We start from the raw sequence: 21,924 nt of genomic DNA, 5'->3' as shown, positions 1-21,924 counted from the left end.
ACACCTAGCCAGATGAAGCACAGTACGTGAATCAGCCCAGTGTGCTGGCACCGTACTCCGGTCGGTCTCTGTGCGCAAAACGAGCGAACTACGCTCTTCGTCTGGTGACGCAAATTTCCCGCCCTCACTTCTGCAATCCGGTGTGTGCGAAAGTGAACAAAATAGTGTTTTGCCAGAGATTTTCCTTTGATATATTTTACATTCTCCGGGCGTTTGTCGCTGGCTAACGATGCCCTCCACACACGACTGGATTAACGAGCCCCTCGGTGTTGTCGAGGGGATGTTTGGTAAGAGACACACCGGAACTTCACTCTTTGACAGCTAATGTTAACGCGTGAACCTAGCTAGTGAGCTAGCTCCACGGCTACTGACCATGCTAACCACCATGCTCATCACGCGTAGCTGTGCTTTTCCTGTCAAGTAGAAATAGCAGATAACTAAATAAAGTTTCTGCGGGCTGTGATAGTCAAGGCTGTAAAGTCTCACACACACACACACACCTGCCTCCCTTTTGGTTACACGATAAGGAGCCGGATGTGCAGTTTGATCTAAGGACCTTTGTGTTCACATGCAAACTGAGAGTCCAACCACGGGTCCTTAAAGTGTATTGAAGTTGTTTAAATTGACTTCTTTGCTTCGGATACAGATGCAGGTCTTATTTATGTTCCAAACACGGCTGCAGAAGTTGTGAAATGTACTGTGTCCATGTCAAGATGTGAATGATTTTCAGTCCAGCTCCTTTTGAGCTGGTGGATCATTACAGATCATGATGATCACCAAACACTTAACTCCATCCTAAAAAAGCAAGCAACAGTTTATGGAGGACTTGAGGATGCACAGACAAGATCTGTAAGAGTTTTTCTTTTCACTTATAAAGAACGTGGACAATTCTGATGTGTGTTTTTATGTGGTTTTCAAGCGAACAACTCTCAAAGTCGTGTGTATTTTTTTAATTACAACTCACAAAAATGGCAATTTCACCTCCAAAATAATCAATAAAAAATCATAACACTTGATACTATTCAGCTATTTTGATGCATCTAAAGTAAACGCCTCTTTATGCCACCACAGTTATCACAGGGTTTTTTTGTTTATCCCATGTAGAGATTGTAAAGATTTATTGATTAATAGATAATCTTTCCTCTATTAAATCAATTGCCAACTATTTTGATAATAGGTTAATTGTTTTGAGTCATTTTAACAAGAAATGTCCAAATTCTGTGATTGCAGCTTCTCAAAATGTGAATATTTTCTGGTTTCTTTACTCCTCAGTGACAGTTAACGGCATATCGTTGAGTTGTAGACAAAACAAGACATTTGAGGACATCGCGTTGGGCTTTGGGACACACTGATCAACATTATTCGGCATATTCTGATTCTTTAATAACCAAACAACTAATTGATTATTTGAGAAAAAGATGGACAGATTAATCGATAATGAGAACTGTCGTTCCACACTTACCTTATGACCATTTTATCTCATGTAACCTAGCTAAATCAGTCTAATTATTTGACAATCCAATACGTGCATCAGTTACTTTTAAATGATCCGTAACGTTGTGCTCTTGTTGGTATTTTAGCTGCATCCCAGAACAACCCAACCTCTGGATGGGAGGCGAAGGCCGTTGAATTCTTCAAAGAGCAGCTGAAAGTGAAGGACGCTCATACCTGGGTAATGCAACACTGGGATCCTTTCAGCATGTAAATTCCACGGTGATGCAAAAGATGCATGCAAATGTCGAGGTCGCAGCCTGTTTCAGCACACTGGCTTGTAAATGACAACCATCTCTAATTTGACGCAGGTCCCATCTTTGAACGACGTGCCTCTGCACTACCTGAAGCCCAACAGCCTGGTGAAGTTTCGGTGCTTAATCCAAGACATGTTCGATCCAGAGTTCTACATGGGAGTGTACGAGACTGTTGATCCATCTACGAAGGCTAAGGTAAGCTCCTCCTTGCTCTTTCCTGTGCAGCTGTTTGCATACATACAGCCCTCTTGTGTGTCCACTGCACGTATTTTGCATTTTCCAATGTGTTGGCTGCCATCACATTATCATCCTGTTTTACTGTCTGTTTCTCCTCAGGTGCTGCGATGTGGGAAGTACAAAGATGTGACCGAATGTGGGGTAAGTCCGCCTCTGCCGAGTTACTCAAGGGATCCATGAATACCTAAATTCAGCTTCAGCCTTGCTCATGGCAACATGTGTATCTCCAGGTGGATTTTAACTCCAAAAATGCCGTGACTGCAGAGAGACAGACGTTCTACTGTGTGCCAATCCCTGGAGAAAACCCCTGGGTGAAAGAAATATCCTCATTTTGTCCAGATTATGTAAAACCCACCTGATAGAAATACTGCGCACAGGATTTTATCATGTGATTTTTGCTGTGTTCAACTTGTGTTGGAAGTATTTCTGAGCACTGTGCCCCAGGCTTCCTTAATTCTGTCGCACAGCTATGCCAGCTCCAGCCAAGCCAGAGTGGTTCCTTCCACCTCGTACGCGCCGACCAGACAGAAACGAAGCTACGAGGAAGACGACGACATGGACACGCAGCCGCAGAAGCAAAGGGAGCCACATGCTGGTAAATAAACAGATATTTAGCCACAATACCGACAACCACTGTGGCAGCAGCAACAAAACCAGCAATAACAGGACACCTACACACAATCACAGGCCTCCTACAACACATTACCAAGGTGCTGTACTTATTAAAGGGTAAGGTGCAGTATCCTCACACACAGGTCCAGTAAGGCATGAATGGTCTGTGTGTCTGATTGGTTCAGAGGAGTAGCCGCCTGCCTGATGGTAAAGGCTTGTTACCACCCAGGATTCACAGGTCACCGTCCATCCAGTAGTACTATAACAGTTTTAACAGACTTGAGTCAGTTAAAGTTTGTCCTAGAGATCATTAGCTATGATCATTGAAAACTGTGCAGAGCAGCTGAAATAGTATGAAAACCTTAAAGCTCCTTATAACATCAGCTATAAAAGTCAATCTCACTGTTGATCACTTGTCACCACATCACTAGGTCCGTTTAGTTGCTATTCTGCAGCTTTCAATCATAATCTCCATTGACAGATTAAATTTTTCCAATTGTGTTTGAATTGTAGCTATGTAGTTCTTTTTCTGAGTACTAAAGCGATAACTTTGGTGTTTTTACACCTGGGCCCTATTTGTACATAGGTTAGGTTCAAAATGAATGGTAGGTACACAGAGTTTTGGAATCGGTCGCCTCACTTAGCAGCCGCAAAACGGGCAACAAAGAGGCTTCAACGTCTGTAATGTTATTCTTTGCACCCAACAGCACCCATCAACATGTCCACGAAAAGTGTTTGTTTTTGCCACTGACAGGCTCAGATTGTTATTCATGTGTCTGACTACATTACAGAAAGGATCCCTACAGAGACACATTTTAGAGCTCTCTTCCAAGCCACCATTGACAAAAACAGTCATTTTACCTTGCAGAACATGGCACTATTGTGTGACTTTGGCATTTTTAAACCCGTTAGTTCTGCTGCAGCACAGTATTTGTGTAACACACAATAATACAAACAAACTCAGCGATGGAGGCAGCAGTCGACTCAAGTTCATTGAAGTTCAAAGTCGCTGTTGCGTTCGATCATGTCACACAATCTTCATCAGAAAGCAGCATCTGCATTTCCATGACAAATGAGTAAAAAAAGATCATGGGACACTAAATCGATCTTGTGGTAGGATTACATTGTTAACCACTGTTTCCAGGGAATGAGCAGTTACATGTTGTGCCACATGGACACATTTCTACAAGGCAATATTGTAACAGGACATGATGAACACATGGAAGCAGGGTGTTTTTCCCCTTTTCTACACAGTTAAAAAGGTTTCGCTCCACTCTCCTCTTCATCTACGTCTGTGACTCACAGGTCAATTTTCAGTCACAGTTGCTACTAGGCACTTTGGAAAATGTAGGAAAACCACTAGCTGAAGGAGATGTACAGAAAGTCGGTGCACCAGAGAAGTAAATTATATCAAACCTGAAATATATTTTGTATAGTAAATTATCTTAACAATAAAATATACACAAAGGTGGATTTTTTTTCCATAAATACAGACTGCTCAACGTCTCACTGCAGGTCCTCAAAGTCCCACAGAACAGCACGGCAACGGTGACTGTAAGCGGCAGGAGACAGAAGCTCCTTCCAGCCAGACGGCGTCTGCCTCCCATCTCGACCTCAACTTCCCCCTGCCAGGAGAGAGAGGCCCCTCGTGCCTAGTCAAGGTGTGTGTCTGGCCGTGGCTTTTGGTACCATTTCTCTTGTCATCTCTAAACTCTTGACAGTTATTGGTCGTCAAGCGTATGTACCAAGAGGCGATCCCAGAGATGAGCAGCTTTATCAGCAGCTTCTCCAAGTGTAGACCAGAAGCTAAAAGGTGTGTGTTGTTGGCAGGTGTACAAGGACTGGGACAGCTTCAAACTGAACGACACACTAGAGGTCTACGGGATCCTGTCTGTCAGTCCTGCTCTCAGTGCTCTGGCCGACGAGAAGTAAGACGCATAATTGAATTGAATTCCCCCCCTGGTGGTGATCTCCGAGTGTGTTACTTACTCCTGGTGTGTCTCACAGAGACGCCTCCTCGTCCCTCCTGGACCCCTCAGAGTGCATGGAGACGGCGGAGGAGCAGAGAGTGCACAGCCCTCCGGCCTCGCTCGTTCCCCGCCTCCACATGCTCTACGCCAAGCCTCTGCCACACAACAACCCCCTGCTGCCCTCCACCCCCTTGGAGGACAACGGTGCCTGTAAGGACAAATAGTAGAGTATGAATGCTGCATGATAACCACATTTATCTGGTCTTTTCCCCTGTTTGTGTGTGTGTGTGATTTGTAAATCACTAATCATGAATATTTCAATCTAACTTTTGCATTGGAGACTGTTGCACTACATCAGGGCCACAAAATCTTGCATCACCACAATATTTACACAAATGAAAATGAGCCTTTCTGCAGTTAATCCTTCTTGCATGACATCCTGCTAAATACGACATGATGCCGGCTTGTTTTGACACATGTTGCATATGTTAGTTTTGGATCTGTAAGTGTGTATTCATCCCTGAAGTGGAAGATTGCATGGGTAAATATTAGTTGAATGGCCTGATGTTGTCACCTCAGCAAACTGATAAATGTTTAAATGTGGGCAATTATTGGTAAGCCATTAAAACTCCTTTTTACTAGATAGTCTCTGTGTAGAGAAAAGGAAATATAGCAGGCCTACATAATAAATGTTATCCGTGGTGCCTGTGCAGTCCTAAAAGTAGACCTTAAAAAGCCTCTTAAAATGACAACTTGCCTCTTTTCTGTGTCATATGAATTTCATGTCTTTTGATACTTTTGGTCAGTTGGTGTGATACAGCAAGGAAAAGTGTCAACTTTTCCATGAGCCATGAAGCATTATCATTAATCAAATGTTCTCAGAGCCAACAATGAGTAATGACAATAATCAGTATTTGCAGTTCTGAATCAGGTTGATCTTTTTGTCATGTTACAGTGCTATCTGTGTGCCTCACTGAATGCAGCTGTTTTGAAACAAATCGGCAGCGTAAACCTTAGTTGAGTCACGTTATCATGCCGCCCTCCAGCTGTGTGGGGAAGCAGAAAAGGGAGCCATTATGTGGAAGTTCATCAGTCTTGTAAAGCTTTCTGAGGAGAGGAATAATGCAGCGAATGTCTCCCACTGTAAAGCCTGTAAAGCACACATGCCTGTCGTTGCCATAGGGACGTGTTTTTACTCTTTGCCTTCCTCCTCAGTCTTATCCTCGACCCTGAGCGAGATGGCCTCTGTCCGGGAGGAGCTGCTCACATACTTCACTCACGTCCTCCTGGGGGACGCCCTGGCTGCTGAGTACCTCATCCTGCATCTCATTTCCAACGTGTATGTCAAGTTAAATCCGTAATGTTAAATCAGGAACCTTCCTGTCGTTGTCCTTTCTCTCAGTGGCTTCATGCCAAAGCCAAAGGAGCTTTTTCATTTCACAATGTGGTTGATTTGTTGATTTGTCTTGTAGGTACACCAGACGAGATGTGCTGCCGCTGGGCAAGTTCACCTTGAACCTGAGTGGCTGCCCAACTGTGGCCTCATACACTGAACGCATCTACCAGATCATACAGCAGCTTGTGCCTTCTGTGAGTGACTGCTAGGTTTATTTTATTTGTTAGTTGTTTTTTTTTAAAACATTTTTTATGAAAGACACTGACAATTTCACCCTCCTGCAGTCGTACTATCTGGGCATGAGCCTGCAGAACATGAACCAGATGCGACTGGTGCCTAAGAAGGACTATGTGGCCAACCGGCTAGTGAGTGGAGCCCTGCAGCTGGCCAGAAACACTTCCTTCTTCCTCGATGAAACCCGACTGGAGCAGGGACAGCTGGACACAACAGGTGAGGCTTCTAGAAACCCACGAGGGGGGGCGACACTGAGGCGACACTGAGAGGACGAACTCTGCAGTTAAATGACCTCCCTGCAGCCTGTAGACACTGTTAACATGATTTGACTGAGCTAACACTAACCAGGATCTGGATCTCCTGTGTGTGTGTGTGTGTTTATGTTTTTTGTTGTGTAGGTGTGCGTAACGTCACGGCCCTGGGGAACCTGATCTCGTGGCAGAAGGTTGATTATGACTTTAACTACCACCAGATGGAATTCCCCTGCAATATTAACGTGCTCATCGCGTCAGAGGCCCGCTCGCTGCTGCCGGTGAGGACAAAGAAGGATCAGGCGTGCAACCGCAGGGCGAAAGCTCAGCCCTGCCCATCGCTTATCTGCCCTCCACCCCCATCACCACCGTCCCCGGCATGGCCAGGGAGGGGTTAGGTTTCCTTCAGCCTCTCATGAGGCCTAGCTGTGTTTGATGCTGGAGGTTGTCTCCAGCCGGCGTCACGCTGTCATCTCAGCTGCCATTGGTGGGCAGCTTTAGCCCGGGTCTCGCTCTGCTGCGAACAGCGCGAGGAATGTGCTGTGTGCTATTCCTGTGTGTTGGTCTAATGGGTTGCCATGGCGGCAGCTGTGTGCCACAGGAACAATCCTGGGAGAGGCGTCAGGCTCGGCCATCTCTTAGTCCCGCTGTGAAGGGCAGCGCGCTGTAAACAACTCCCAGGGTTGATTAGAAGTCAGGAAACATGTCTGTGTTTACACTGGAACAGCCATCGGCTGACGAGCAGCTGGAGGGTCAAGCTGATCAGATGCCTGACGGTCAGTTTGCCAAGCCTTTGCTCCTGTCTGGTGTGCTATGAAGTTTTGAGAATATGCCAAACTAGGCGTGCACACAGCAGGCAGGGCACACTTCTGAATGGCAACACCTGTGAAAAAAATATGTTTACAGTGTTTCTCCAAAGTTCTTCCCTGGCAATGTGTCAGTATTTCTCTTTCTCTGTGACTCCACAGTCAGACTGTCAGGTACACCTACAGTCTCAGGTCAGCCCGGCGAACATGGAGGAGTATCTCAGCAACATCCACGTGCATCCCCAAGCTTTGTCACAGCTGAACAAGTTCAGAATCTACCTGAGCGTGGCTCGGCAGCTAGACTACAGTATTTCTGATGAAATGACAAAGGTGAGACATGCTGTCATCGTCACTCTGAGTTCATCTGCACCCAAAAACACTACCTAACTTCAGAGCTGAGATTTCAAAAGGATATTTATTTTTAATCACATTAGGAGGCCTAATGTGTTTAATGAGCATCTGTGCACATCAGGATGTCCTTCAGCTGCTTGTCTTTTTCTGGTGTCCTCAGTCAGTCGAGGATGACTTTGTAGACATGAGGAAGGACGACCCCCAAAGCATATCTGCCGAGGACCTCCACAGGATGCTCGTCGTTGCGAGGTGGGCTGTCATTTACTTTATACAAGCTCCTTTACTTGGCATTTCTTTCTTTTTATCACCCTGCAAAAGGCCAAGTGGAATAAAGTCAACTGTAAGTCATCATGACCAACAATGAAAATGCCAGATATGCTGAGCAACAAAAATATTCTGACAGTATTTGGAGTATTGTTGTTCGAGCTCAGATGTGTATGAGTGGGATGCGGCTGACTGTGACTGTTTCCGCAGGTTGCTGTGTCTGAGCCTGGGACAGACCTCTCTGTCCAGAGACAGCTGGCTGAGAGCCAAACACATTGAGATGCTGCGGAGGAGCCGGATGGAGCAGCACAAGTGCGTCAACGGCAACGAGCCGTGATCACAGACAAACGAGATTTTGTTTTTCATTTTGATACCTAAAGTTTGTAATAAAGATGTTTTTCATATGCCGTAAAAAGCTCATGTTATGTTCAACTCTTTTACTGTACTGAATTACAGGTAAGATTTAGATATATTTTCACTAATGGGTTGTAGTTCGTATGTACAGTAACATCTCGAAGTGTGGCATTACTCTCGTTAACCTTAATTTCACAGCCTGCTGTGGGGTTCATGCCAGCGGTTGATGAGTGTTGCTGCAGACCAAAGTTTGTTTACAGAAATAAAACAAAATTTTTAATGTCAAATGTGAATCCTCCAGAGCTCATTTCTTTTTCTTCCCATAAGGCATATATTCATCTTCAGTCAGTACACGCCTCGCTAGCTGCTAGCGTATGTAAGGAGCAAACTGTTTGATATGCTGGCATGTAGACTTCCTGTTAACGGATCTGACAATAAACCTCATGCAACACTTTCACTCATTTTTATTCCAATGGTATATCTTCCTAAACAAAAAGTGTACAGTGTACTTTTTTTTAAATCAAGTAACACCCAAAGAGGATAAGAATAAATAGGATACTTTAATATACAATACAATCTCAGTACACTGTGGAAAACAATGACAACAGTCAGTTGGTAACGCGGAAAGACATGACCAGAGACATTCAGATGGAATGGTGCTAATGTAAGAAAATGTGCTTAAACAGTGCAAGTCAAATGCTTAAAGACCTCTAGTCACATGATAATTTGTCACTGTCTGGGGTCCGAATGGGAGGGGAGGACAACCCCAGACAACAAATGAAGCGGTGGCTGCAAAAGCACTCGGTGTAAAACAAAAGGAAAGGAGAAAAATCTCACCCAGCAAATACAAGATCAAATTTAACTGCCATCTTTTGCATAAAAAAACCAGACACCAACACTCAAGCATTGTGGTCACTATCAGGAATGTTGAGGATCACTGTTCCATATAGCTTAATACAGCCAGTTAAGGACAGAATACGTTTCTGCTCTGCTTGAGAACTGCTCCAGTGTTTGCAATCCTGAAGGAAGTTAAAAAAACAAACAAAAAAACACTAAACTTTTATCCTCTGCATTAAAACTTTGCATTACAGCTATTACCTTAAAGCTTTGGCAGCACCACACACTATCAGCAGGTTCAATAACTATATAATGTAGCACCCACAAATCAGCCTACAGTCCCACTTAACATAATTATAGTTAGATAAAATGTACACATATCCTGCATCTTATCTGCTGGTGACCAAGCTGAATGCAGAAAAACCAGACAAACGTAACAAAATATGAAATGCGTGACTCTTTATCTTGGGATAATTCAGCCCCAAGCAAACCAGATCATTAGCTATCACAGATAGACACAAACGTACACAGCAGTGGAATAAGATGGTTCGTTATAATGTGGAGTCTGCAACGAGGTCATGTGAGAGATGACCTCGTTATCACTGTAAGGTTTAACAGGAGACTAATGATGCAAAACCTCACTTCTTGAGGTTTAACGCAAAAACATGTACAATATAACAATGTTTGTAGCTTAATAGCACATAAATATAACTCGGGCTCTGAGGCGGGCGCTCCTAAATACCAGCAGCAGCAGCAGCAGGGATGCTCTAATTCACACAGACTGTACAGTTCATACACACAACCAGCACACTGTTTACAAAACCTGCTCATTCCCATGGACAATGTATGTGCCAGTGGATGAAATATCCCAAGATAAAGCCTGATGACACACAGTAACCCTGAACATGATCGTTTACACAGTACACCAAATGTATAGACATGTTAGAATGGACTTAAAAAGGTAGATTTTGCCATAAATACCTGATATACATAATCCCACTTCGATTCCCTGTTAAGGCAAATATGCTTTCGGTTTGGGGAGTGCATAAAGCGTCACTGTTTCTAATAATTGGGTGGGTGCAATTGCATATATATCTACTATATGCTACTCTCCTTTGTCAAACATGCGACGTCACTGCACAACGCTGACCGAGGACTCAAGTTCAAACAAACCCTCGTAGTTAATTCGTACAACCATTAGCAGAATAGTTATTTCAATACATGTCTATCAAAAACAACTCCAACCAGCAGTTTTCTCGTTATCCTTGATAAGCAATAATAGTGCTGGGCGTTCTTTCCAAAATATAGTCCTCATACCTCTTTGAGCATATTAAACTGCCACCCTACATCAATACAAAAAGCGTAAGGGAAGGCTCTACTCGGGGAACAGATAAAACATATACTACTCACTGTACATATCGACAACCAGGATACTCTTACTAAGGTCTTGTGTAGTCATTATTTCTATAACGGTTTATCTTCTAGGTTACACTTGACAACACTGATATTACATCGGATAACTACGTACAGTATGTCGTCTGGCTAGTTTCTGACAGCTATACAAAGGGTAATAGTTCACACAGACGTGTCCTCTGAGCATCACAAAGGATATTTGGTCAGATTCTACAACAACTGTTACAAATTGAAGGTTATTACGAGGTCTATATCACACCAACGCCAATAAGTGACCTGCACATACAGGATGACATACAGTACATGATAGAGTCAGAGCCGGTCTTACAACATGCAGCTAATGTTTAACTGCCTTGTCAAAATCAGTTGTTACCATTAACCTCACATGCAAGCACTGTGGGTAAAAGAACTTTTCAGACTAAGGATAGTGACATGTTTACATGCACAGAAATGCTCTGCATACCTCTCTGGCAGCTTAAAACATCTTAAAAACCTGAATATCTTCCTCGTGTCTTAATTATTTGGCTCTTATTGGGCAAAGGTTCCTTAAAATTTTATAAGAAAACTGTACATAAAGAACAATTTACATTAGTAGCAGTATTTCTGGAGTGATTTAGGATTTGGATTTACATTTTGCTCAAATGTTCCACTGTAGACAACTTTCACTAACTCATGGAAATATAAGATTCCCCAGATGCTATTTACCATGTGTAATCTTTATAGTCAGCCTAAGTATTAAGTACTGATATTCTGAGACATTTACATCTTAAATGAAATCATTGCAATTTCAGTAGGGAGGGCATATATTGATGACAACTTATTATTAAATCACAAAAGAGAGGACGCCTGACATTGTTATCAATCAGTGAGCAAGGGTGCATGGCAAAAGGGACAGGAGCTAAACCCTTACATCAAAAAACTGAACCAGACAATCAGCGCTCTCTTAAGGGTTAACGGACACCACAATAATGTGCATGTAAACATGGTCGCTGTCATACCGGGCTTAATTATAGATTTGTAGGTTCTGTACACGAGTCATCATTAATATGGGCAAGTTTAACTAAAGAACAAATTTAAGAGTGCATTTCTTGGCCAAGTACTGACGCTATGTGCAAGCTTTTGCTACTGCTACCGTACAGGAAGTTTCTACACAACGCTTGACAACAGAATCCTGCTACAAGGAAAGCACTAGATCTGAATGATCCTGGTCTGGCACTGTGTAAACATTGCCTTCAACTCGTTTTCTTGGGCTTCATTGATAGTATCTGGCTCCGGGCTCTTCTGTACCTTTGCCACAGCAAAGTTGATGCCCTGGGTGAGTCCTGCCTGGGTGAGGCTGGCCACCTGGACCATGGAGCTCTTGATCTTGGCAAAGGGGGACACCACTCGGCTGCCGTTGCTGTCGGCAGGCGAAGGGCCGAGGCTGCCCTCCAACTGTGAGCTCAGACTCCTCTGAGAGCCTCCTGAGGCCGCAGAGCTGGGCTTCTGGACAGAGAGGAGGTTGGAACTGGAGGTAGTGGACCCCACGTCTAGCTGGGATGGCCTGGGGAGCTGGGGCTCCTCCTGCTGATGCTGATGCTGCGGCTCAGAGCTTGGCTGCTTGTCTAAGTCTGCTGGGGTCTTAGTCTGCGCAGGCACCACAGGGTTGGGTTGGGGGGCGGCAGCTGGCGGCTGCTCTCCAAACACCACAACAGGTTTGGTCTGTGCATCCTGGACAAACTGGTGGCAGTAGGCATCAATGGGAGTACCAAAGTCAATCAGAATGGCTTCTTCAGCCACCGAGGCAGCACCTGGGGACTTGTCATCACTGACTTGAGAGGGGCTTTCCTGCTTTCCGTCACAGCCAGTGACCCGGATGACAGAGGGAATATTAAGCTCCACACTACCGATTGACTGGGAGCGACTACCCAGCCGTGGGTTTGATGCTACAATGCCGCAGCTGGGAAGCACATAGTCCACGTTTTCTAAAGAACCAGAACACGGGTGCTCTGGATCAGAATTATAGGAGTCAGAGTCATCTGAGATTTCAGAGTGCTCGTCACCGATATCTTTTAGGGCTCCTGTGCCAGGGTTGTTGTCTGTTGTCTCCAAGCTGCTGTCCGACTTCCACAGGTTGACGTGCATAGTTGGCTTTAGGAAATTGACTGTTACATCAGGCTTAGGGAAGTTTCCCAGCCTCCCAAGGGGCTTGAAGGGACCAATGTTTACGTTTGTCTTGGTCTGTTTGACTTTCTGATTGAGAGAGGAGAATTTGTTGAGGAGGAAACTTTTGCCCTGTGCCAGACCAGAGCTGCCCTGGACCTGGTCAGCAGGTTTGTTCTGGATGCCCATTGTATCTTCGTGAGGTTTACTCTGCCGCCTGGAACACAGACACAACCGCTCTTGTCATTGGTTAAAAGTTGAAAATGTTTATCTTCATTTCATACAGTATAAATATGTGAAATAGAGACAAAGATGAATCCTCATCATCTTAATGACGACAAATCAGAACTCACCTCTCCAGCTTCTTTTCAACCACAATCAGGTCCAGCCCTGTGGCCTGTTTAGTTATGCGCAGCATCTCAGCTATGCATTGCAATGTGTCTGAAATATATCACACACATATACAACATCACAACATAAGTATCAACCGGTATAAGCAGAGTTTATTATCTAAAAAGATTACTTGTCTGGCCATTTAAACAAAAAAAAAATGACATCCTACCTTTTCCATCATCCTCAGGGTTTCGTGTTGCTGCTCTCAGTGTGTGAAAGTATCCGCTGGTCTCTTCATTCCTGTAATGCAAACGCATGCAGCAGAACTTTGGCTTCCCAAACAGAGTCGGCTCTGGACCTGCAAAAGGAAACACAACTTATAACTCAACTTATATCAGTGATGTGCTTTCCTTGCATGAGTCATACTCAGCAGAGATGTTGCTGAAAGGTTACTGAGAAACTGTTAAAACTGTTAAGCACACTTTTGGGAAGTGTTGGTGACTCAGTGAGTGTTCAAGAACCCTCACTTCTCCTTTTAGTCTAACTTCTTACCAATTTCAATCTTTTCCAAACCCTCTAAATTGAGCCGCTGGTATTGGTTGACTTTATCTGCTTCTTCGTCGTAGCTACAAGAAAATGAATGCAAACATAAGTGAACTTACAACATTTTTTAAGAAAAATGTTGGTAAATTTAAAGTCAGACTTACTAAGCAATGTAATAGGCTTTGTCAGACAGAAGCAGCAGCACATCCACGTCTTTGTTGGTTGCATCAACGAGGCTGGTGGGAAATAACAGTCTTATCACAAAAAGAGCTTCAGAAACTACTGATCTATTTAACGTATAAAGTAAATAAGCAACAAGACAGAGGAGTTGGCCACTGACCTCATGTCACAATTGATGAGGGCCCAACCTCCATGAAACTTCTCGTCATCCGGCAGCAAAAGCTGCATGTAGGTCTGCAGCAGGAGGCTGACCTGCTCCTGTGCTCCCCTCTGGCTCTCTTTCTCTTTCTCTTCATGTTCCTTTTCCTTACTGAAGATGGAGTACAGGTCCTCCGTTACTGGCAGCCCCATCATTAGGTCTGCAGGGAGAGGCAGAGGATTCAGAGGAGTCAATCAAGGGACAACACGGTTACGGATACACACATTATATCTGTCGCTTTTCCGTACCGATGACAGCTTGTCTGTAAGCATCCCTAAAGCGGTTCAGATAGTAGCGGTTGGCCGAGTTCACGCCATCCTTCATCACACCAGCCAGCTTCCTCTCCCCCGTCCTTGTAAAATCTCCCTAAAATAGATCAAGACGTGTCTGTTAAAAACACCTTCTGACATAACTTTGAATTATGGCTGTCTTTAACTTCAGTCCATTTCTAAGTGTCATTTTGATGTCTTTCATTTACTGAAATACTCTAAGCTCAGCTGATTTATGAGCTTAAATAACTTAAACTATCCGCTAAACAACTGACTGTTACTGACTAAACACAGCTGTTTATTGAAGCAAACACAGATTATGAACCTGTAAACAAAGACAATGACGTTACCTTGAGTGCTGCTGTGCCTGCGTACTGTCTGCTGATGGTGTCTCCATTGTTCGCCCACATGATCTGATAAATCCTGTAGCACTTGAGAGGCAGAGGCTGCTCTGGAGGCATCACACCCAGTTTCTTCAGCTGCAGGAAGACAAGGGACATTTTCTTAAAACTGGGAGTACATGACAATGTCTGTTTTTCAATTTACATTTCAGTTACGAAGATCAGCCTACTGTATATCCACTTTTCTAAACTGCTCAGTTTAAACTTGTAATTGCTCATTAAATGTAATACAAGATAAATGTCGTGGAGTTGTTGGGTTTCTAGAAAGCTGATTTTGGATGTATAAACCGTCATCGTGTTGGTGCACACTGAAGATCTGCTCTCGTGCTCCAAGTACATCAAACATCTACTATTTGTCTATGACTTGATGAGCAAATATATGCGGATGTCACGTATCTGTTGTATAAACACAAAGTAAACTACCTAAAAACTGACACACAGAGGGATTCATGTTCATGTGAATCACGCTTACACTTTTTTTAAATCTCAGTTTTAGAAAGCAGTCATATAAAATAAATCAATGACGTTAATGGCGATGGTATTGCTGGTATAAATGTGTATTTTCCCTTAATAACTTTAATTAGTGCTATTCCTTACCTCAGGAGTAAGGGTTAATTTTATGGGCACAATGGACTCTGTTAAGTTTATTTATCTGGACACAAGTTTAATGAGGAACAACGTAGCATTCAGTCTAAAAGGTCACTGATACAGGAAATAATAAATCACTAACATTTAGTAAGCAGCACCTACAAGACATAGCAGACCTGTATATCAACAAGTGTAATGAAACTTCTGTAGAAGAACAGATCTCACCTGTTGCTCCATCACCACCCGAGCAATAGCAGCCTGGACCACGTTGGTCCTGTCGAGACAGTCCATACAGTTGACTCTGAAGATACCCTCCTGCTTGCAGATGACTCCGGCCTGATCCACCCTGACAGATGAAGATACGTTCATAGCAGGATGCGTTAATAGGACAACAATCTTTAGCCCAGTAACAAACTGGATTACTAACATGCACTATGGCCTACGAGTGGTTCATAATTGTTGTCTACCAAAACGAATCATGCATCAAGCACTTCTCAGAAAATGTAAAAAACACTTACCACGCCCACTTCATGTCAGTGATGATATCAGAGATCGCATCAGTCAGTATTTGCACGTTCTCAAACTTCATACCTCGGCTAAGAAACAGGATATGGAAAGCATAAAGAGGAAGTAAATGAATGATAGTGGAAAACAGATTCTTACAACTACATTTGTGAATAAGTGACATAAGTGTTTCTCTTACCAGTGCTCATGGAAGTCAAATGAAACATATGTGAGATTCTGGTTGTTGTAAAGCAGGACTTGCTTCAGATAAGCATCACCAATTAGCTTCTCCCGTCCACTTTGATCCACTAGGTTAATGATGACCTGAAGAGGGCGAAAAACACGGCTGTCATGTAACATTTTATGCCCCTCTAAACCTTTCCTGTGGAAACACACTGAGATGCGAAATGTTTCAGGAAGGACAAGAGCACTTTCAATGGCACCTTGTCACAAAGATAAGGCTGACATTTGCTTGCAATCTTTAAAAGGCTAACAGTGTAGCAACTAAAAGCTTAAATGACATGACTACACACACTTTAATACAATCTCAAAAACCTGCCTAAACACATTTACAAACTGACTTTTCTTTTTTTTTTTTAAAACAAAAAGATGACCGTGGTAAAAGATTTCCCCAGTTCTAGTCAGGAATTGGTGGAAATTTTCTAAACTAGAATCATTCTTAGGTAGCACATGAAGCGTTATGGTCGTTCACACACTAGAACCTGAGTCAGATCATTCATGCTATATGAAGCCACAAGTGACAGAATAACCACAGTGGTGACAAATTCAACAACAATCCTAACACCAGACTGATGCATGCATGAAGTCAATAACTATGTTAAGCACATACCCAGCATGCACTCTGGCAAAGCAAACCCACCTGGGTCTTGTAGAGTTTAAGCTGTTCCTCAAAGTGAGCAGCAAAGTAAGACATGGTCTCCTTCTCTCCTGAAATATCAGAAAAATATGCATGCAAATGATTTCCATGTAATTCAATCTGGATGAAGACATGAGGAGAACTAGTTTGAAAGCTTTTACATCTTTATAACTTTGGACAGAACTGAGGAGGTTTTAAAATTCACCTGAAGATACAGCAAATTCCCCATGTCCAATCTATAATTTCTCCCAAATACCAGTCAAATACAAAGTCCACCATACTAAAAGAAAACCTCTCAGAAACCCCCTCTATAATACTGTATGCTAAGATTATGTAGTTCCACTGACCTTTCTCTAAGCGTGGCCGGGGATTGTAGCGGTAACCCGCCTGACTCCAGAAGACAGGCACTGAGCCACGTGTCTGCACAAAGGACAGAGTGTGGCTGTGCACGTGGATCAACTGCTCTGTCTCCACATAGTTAGCCACACGGCCATCAGTATCCACTCCTCTGCGCTTGTACCGCATTCCTTTGGGCAAGGAGAATGCATCAACATTGTTCAGATTATTTATATCACAGATCACGCTTCACTTGCAGAGAATAAAGACTAAACGGTCAACAAAGTTATTCAAAGCCTTTAGTGGATGGAAACCTATGTGGATGTGAGGTAAAAATGTGTCCTAACTATACAGCATAAAGCATAGATTTGGGCTGAGTCAGAGCTCAGGCATGACCTCCCCTAAGGCTAAGCTGACAGTAGCCGCCATAGCCGTACCTGCGCGGTGGCGACTACGTCTGGAGATCAGAGCCACAGTGAAGCGGGGATGGATGTCATCAACACAGGTGACCTCCTGTGGTGGGGTTTCAGGGCTGCTCCTCTCCTCATCGGACGTCTCATTGTAGTTTACCACCAGTTCCTCCACCTGTACAAAGCCCTGGATGATTGGTATCACCCAGAAGTCCACCTCTGGCACCTGGAGGATGCAAAAAGTAAAAGAAAAAAAAAAATCAGCAAGACAAGAACAAGGTTGATAAAGAAGCACTTTGCACGCACTAAGTTTCCAGAGTAGATAACCTATCTAGTATTTTCCTAGTCTTCTGATGGGGCTCTGGTAATTATCATCACATACATACATACATACATACTTTGAGCTAACCGTATGTATTCATTTAATTCTACAGTGAGAGAAACACCAATTAGCTGACCTGAAGGTCGATGAGGTCTTGGATCATGTGTTTATTCCAGAAGAAACGGTCATCCACCTTTGAAAAAGAATAAAAATAAGTCAGACATGAATGCTGTTTTGTGAAAAAATAAGTAAACTGTGTAAAAGAAAATGAGGCAACAAGCCCAACAAGATGTGAGATGTGTTTTTCTCCAGACCTGTTTCCATAGGGGTAAGCCGGACTTATCCGAGTCTCCCTGGCGCTGCACAGTATTTGTCAGGTCGTAGGTCATGCTGTAGTAGAAGGAGTCCGAGTCCATAAAGATCTTGTACAGCTCATCCAGCAGCCGCCTCTCCAGACGTTCTTTTTCTTTGTTTTCCTTGACCTGGAAAGCAGGGGAATACTGGATTGGGTGGGTGGACAGAAAAGAGCAATAAGCTGACAAAGTAAAGAAAGCAAAATCCTTATAGAGCTTCAACCCTTTAAAAGTTCGAAAGACAGGACAAATTTCCCCCTATGGGGGATCAAATAAAGAAAAGTCTAAAGACAAGTAACGTGTCAGTTTGAAGATGGCAGAATACATTTTTGTCAAGTGTACAACAAAAAAGCAATACCTTTTTCTTGATGGGCACGGCCACATTCGATTTGATCTGGCTAAAAGTTTTCATCAAGAACTTTGACTCATCTGGAGACTGGGCCAGTTTCTCTGGTTTGTCGATTCCAAAGTGATGCTTCTTACAGAGCTGAAAAACAGGATCCTCAATTAAATGTATGCAATTTTACAAATCTCATAAACATGATAGTGATATTTATAACAGAGTTTGGTACCACATTGAATTTTTCAAAACACCAAATACAGAAAATATTTATTACTATTTACTACAAACAAACAATACAAAAAAATACAGTTCACAATTTCATAAACTAACGCAGTAAACAACCTAACAGCTACAATGATCTATAGGATTCCTAAGCACAAAAGGAGTGGGATGATCATTCTGTAGTACAAGGACATTGTATGACAGGATGGGGTCTAAAAGCCTATCCAGGAACAAGCAGTGTCCTCCTTAATTACTCACTTGAAAATATTCTGTCTCACCATCCATGAAGCTCCCCTGAAAGACTGAAATCTTAGCAATATTCAACTTCCTTTACAATCTACTGATCTACTGATTTTATGTCTGCATGAAGTTTTCACTCTGAATGTGTGGGTGAAAATAAAACTGATCTTTTAATAAAACAAAAATAAACATCTACAACTCATTTTGCATCACTGTCAGCCCATCAGAGATGAATCACACACTCGCGCATAGAGGGTATTCTTGGGTACATTAAATAACAATTTCTCACAAGCACAGTCACAGTGATTGTCAGTGGGGGGGGGCTGATTGCAATAATTAAAACATCAGGTACATCAACACTGCCTCCCGTGTGTCATTACAGTATTGGTAAACATACCTCAAGCTCAAGCTCCTGAGGCTCTTCGTCAGACAGAGGAATAACAGCTATCTTTGTGATCTTGTAGACTTTGTGGTTGCCCGGTAATTGGCCCACCAGCGCTTTCTGGCGGATTAATACGAGGCCGAGAGGAAGATCTGCCAAATGGAGAAAGAAGAGTGAGATGCGTCATGGGTACAGAATTCCTCACATCCTGAGAGGTGTGAAGAAAGCAGCTGCACGCAAGCGCAGATTTTTTATTAAGGCAACACAAGACATCTGGTAAATAAATATTCAAACCATGTTAATCTATATGAATTATCAGAATAATATAATTGTCCATATATTTTTTGGCGAAGGGTATAATGTACAATCTCAATCTTCCTACTCCAGGGCTCACAGAGGCAAGCCATCAACAATATCCTTTTTTATCATGAATTTGAATCATCACCATCAGCTGACTTGTCTTTGAAACTACACATTTCAAAGTACTTTTACACCATTTTTCACACTTTTCCTCAAGACTAAGAAACAAACTAAGCACTGGATGATTTGGTGGCTCAAGTGTCTCGTGTGCACAGATGGAAAATACTGGCAACGACGACGTTTCATTCTCCACATACCTGTGTGAAGCTGTATCTTTCCAATGACACCTTCCACCAAACCCAAACACACTGGATTCCAAGCCAACAACAGGTCTGTTGCTGAAATTACAACATGGAGAGGAAACATCAGAACAGTGGTGAAGCATGACAGCTCAGCAAGATACGCATTAGAGAAGCAGACAGGATCAACAATTACACGTGCATGTACAGGGCCACAAGCTATCTCTTGGAGGGTGTGGGCATGGGCGTCTTTTCTGTCAGACACAGCTAAATATTCAGACTAGGAGCTGAACCTACGAGTTAACCAAACAGAAGGTAACTAAAAACAGACACAGTTGTGCGATTTCCTGTTACCATGCACTTAACCTCAAACACTCAAAAACATGGCCTAGACATTACAGGTGGGTTTAAATGCCATTACAACCCACAGACAGAGGGGTACATCTGGGTGGATCTTATAGGTCAGTTGTTGTGAACAGCTGTTACACTTCATTTTACTGAAGAGAGTGTAAATGTATTGAAGAAAGCTCAAATGCCAGGCCAAGTTTAAAGTCAGTCATGCGCAAACTCGGTGACTAATGGGGAAAACTGGAACGCTTAGCATTGGTGACGGATTAAACATCATAGTGGAGAAAATTAGAAAAATGTGAAGGGTGGGGCTAAGGGTGGAGAACGGCAACTCTAGGCAGCCTCAGACAATGACACTTCCTGTTCCACCGGCCAGAAAACCACATGTACCGGGGGAACTAGCTGTGAGGGCCCTGCTGGAAGGGTCTCACAGACAAACTAGCATACATAATAATCATAAATAGTAGCACAACTTTAACCAGAATGTGTAATATCGTGGAGACACTTTACTGTGTGCTTGAGAGCGGAGTGGAAACCCAGTGAGGAGTGGAAACCCTTTTTTCCAATTGAATAATGAAACAGTGGTGCAACTAAAAACCTGTTCAGGATGGCTGCCCAGCCATACAACTTCAGCTGACACACAGGATAACATGCACTGCCTGCTAATGAAACTTCTCTTTTAGTTCACTTCAGCTGAGAAAGTGTAACTCTCACACAATCCACAGTCTGGTATGTCAGCTCATCTGAAGCCATGGGCACATTTTTCCTCACAGCCCTGAGCTCAGCAGCAGTAATGTTACTCACTTCTGCAGGGTGACCAATCTGCTTCCCACATTTCAGTCACGCATTACATGCTGGTTCAATCTGTATTTATTGTGCCTTCATGCTCTTATACATTAAAGTGGTTAATAGTTTTCTAATAACCTACTATATTAGAATAGTACATCTGTTGAGTCAAATAAGTTCTGTTGTTTTCACCCACGGTGCTGTACGAGGAGCTGAAGAGTCATATTTACCCATTAGTGTGTAACACAAGAAGCAAAGTAGTTTGGAGTGTGTTTGGGGTGTTGGCACTGCCGGAATGAAAGCTGGGACGGTGAGTTAAAGACTGAGGAATCCAACAGTTTCTGTGTTTAGTTTGATGCAGCAGGAGAATTCAGAGCGGTTAAATGATCAGGACAACGATTCATTCAGAGACGACCGACAGAGACATTAGAGTAAAGGAGGTGTTTTGGTTACACGACGACACAAAACATGAGTGAAATAAGGTTTAGTCAGCTCCAGACAGGCCAACACGGACATAGCTTCTATTTCACATAGGTCATAGCTAATAACGCCAAGTGTTATTTCCAGGTAAATGGCCGGCTGCAGCGGAGAAGGCTGTCGTCCAGTACGTACCAGGTCTGACGGTCATGGTCCCGTCTTTTCGGCTGCACCACAGAGCTCGGTCCCCGCTCTGAAGAATGTAGTCGTCTTTGGCTTGGAACAGCTCCATTTTGTCCCTTTACGTTACACAAAAGTGGGTAACTAGCTGGCTAAGCAGCCAGGTACAGGTAATTACCAACTTCCACGTCTTGGAGGTTAACTGCGGCTAGCCAGAGAGCGACTGGCTAGCTACTGTCACAGTTAGCTCGATCCCCACAGGCTGTGAGCTACGGCGGCTAGCTGCCTAGCGAGCTAGCAGCAGCAGCAGCAGCTGGATCCGTGTCGGACTGGTTTATTCCACTTCTTTGTCCTTAATTACCGCATGCTGACAACCAAATGTCCTTCCTACTGGAGAACCACCGCTTCCCACAGTCATGCTGGACAGATAGGAGGCAAATGCACTTCAATGAGTGAAAAGATGTCCCGGCAGCTGCC

At 43.4% G+C, this 21,924-nt stretch overlaps 2 protein-coding genes across 3 annotated transcripts; one reads left to right on the top strand and one right to left on the bottom strand.

The window, feature by feature from the left end:
* The first annotated feature begins 136 nt into the window (after positions 1 to 136).
* On the top strand, positions 137 to 8,516 carry mcmbp (minichromosome maintenance complex binding protein). The gene is made up of 16 exons (XM_070841494.1): positions 137 to 287; positions 1,581 to 1,672; positions 1,803 to 1,943; positions 2,085 to 2,126; positions 2,216 to 2,305; positions 2,451 to 2,580; positions 4,113 to 4,258; positions 4,428 to 4,525; positions 4,605 to 4,777; positions 5,783 to 5,906; positions 6,040 to 6,157; positions 6,248 to 6,413; positions 6,596 to 6,729; positions 7,417 to 7,584; positions 7,766 to 7,854; positions 8,080 to 8,516. Exons 1-16 carry the CDS (start codon positions 230 to 232, stop codon positions 8,204 to 8,206), a joined length of 1,896 nt encoding a protein of 631 aa, XP_070697595.1. The 5' UTR covers positions 137 to 229; the 3' UTR covers positions 8,207 to 8,516.
* A 248-nt stretch (positions 8,517 to 8,764) lies between these two features.
* Positions 8,765 to 21,924, bottom strand: inpp5f (inositol polyphosphate-5-phosphatase F). 2 transcript variants are annotated; one of them, XM_070841176.1, is made up of 21 exons: positions 21,463 to 21,924; positions 19,735 to 19,815; positions 19,133 to 19,269; positions 18,289 to 18,417; positions 17,892 to 18,059; positions 17,714 to 17,770; positions 17,283 to 17,481; positions 16,857 to 17,036; positions 16,513 to 16,580; positions 15,832 to 15,956; positions 15,647 to 15,724; positions 15,354 to 15,474; positions 14,490 to 14,618; positions 14,119 to 14,236; positions 13,832 to 14,030; positions 13,656 to 13,727; positions 13,501 to 13,574; positions 13,178 to 13,306; positions 12,969 to 13,056; positions 11,761 to 12,832; positions 8,765 to 9,242 (listed from the first exon to the last, which is right to left on the bottom strand). In XM_070841176.1, exons 1-21 carry the CDS (start codon positions 21,557 to 21,559, stop codon positions 9,123 to 9,125), a joined length of 3,441 nt encoding a protein of 1,146 aa, XP_070697277.1. In that variant the 5' UTR covers positions 21,560 to 21,924; the 3' UTR covers positions 8,765 to 9,122. The 2 variants fall into 2 exon arrangements, with proteins under 2 accessions (XP_070697277.1, XP_070697278.1); XM_070841177.1 differs by lacking the exon at positions 8,765 to 9,242 and having other exon boundaries at positions 10,995 to 12,832; positions 17,892 to 18,077.

Source organism: Pempheris klunzingeri, chromosome 12, assembly GCF_042242105.1.
Source record: "Pempheris klunzingeri isolate RE-2024b chromosome 12, fPemKlu1.hap1, whole genome shotgun sequence".
Lineage (NCBI taxonomy): Eukaryota > Metazoa > Chordata > Actinopteri > Acropomatiformes > Pempheridae > Pempheris > Pempheris klunzingeri.
The sequence above is the reverse complement of the archived record's forward strand: the minus strand, read 5'-3'. Positions and strand labels throughout refer to the sequence as shown.

Coding starts and splice junctions, on each gene's coding strand:
- mcmbp (XM_070841494.1), top strand. CDS start 230: ATGCCCTCCACACACGACTGGATTAACGAGCCCCTCGGTGTTGTCGAG. Junction 4,259..4,427: donor GCCCCTCGTGCCTAGTCAAG/GTGTGTGTCTGG, acceptor TGTTGTTGGCAG/GTGTACAAGGACTGGGACAG. Junction 4,526..4,604: donor AGTGCTCTGGCCGACGAGAA/GTAAGACGCATA, acceptor TGTGTCTCACAG/AGACGCCTCCTCGTCCCTCC.
- inpp5f (XM_070841176.1), bottom strand. CDS start 21,559: ATGGAGCTGTTCCAAGCCAAAGACGACTACATTCTTCAGAGCGGGGAC. Junction 17,482..17,713: donor AAGACCTCATCGACCTTCAG/GTCAGCTAATTG, acceptor TGCATCCTCCAG/GTGCCAGAGGTGGACTTCTG. Junction 15,725..15,831: donor TTTGACTTCCATGAGCACTG/GTAAGAGAAACA, acceptor CCTGTTTCTTAG/CCGAGGTATGAAGTTTGAGA.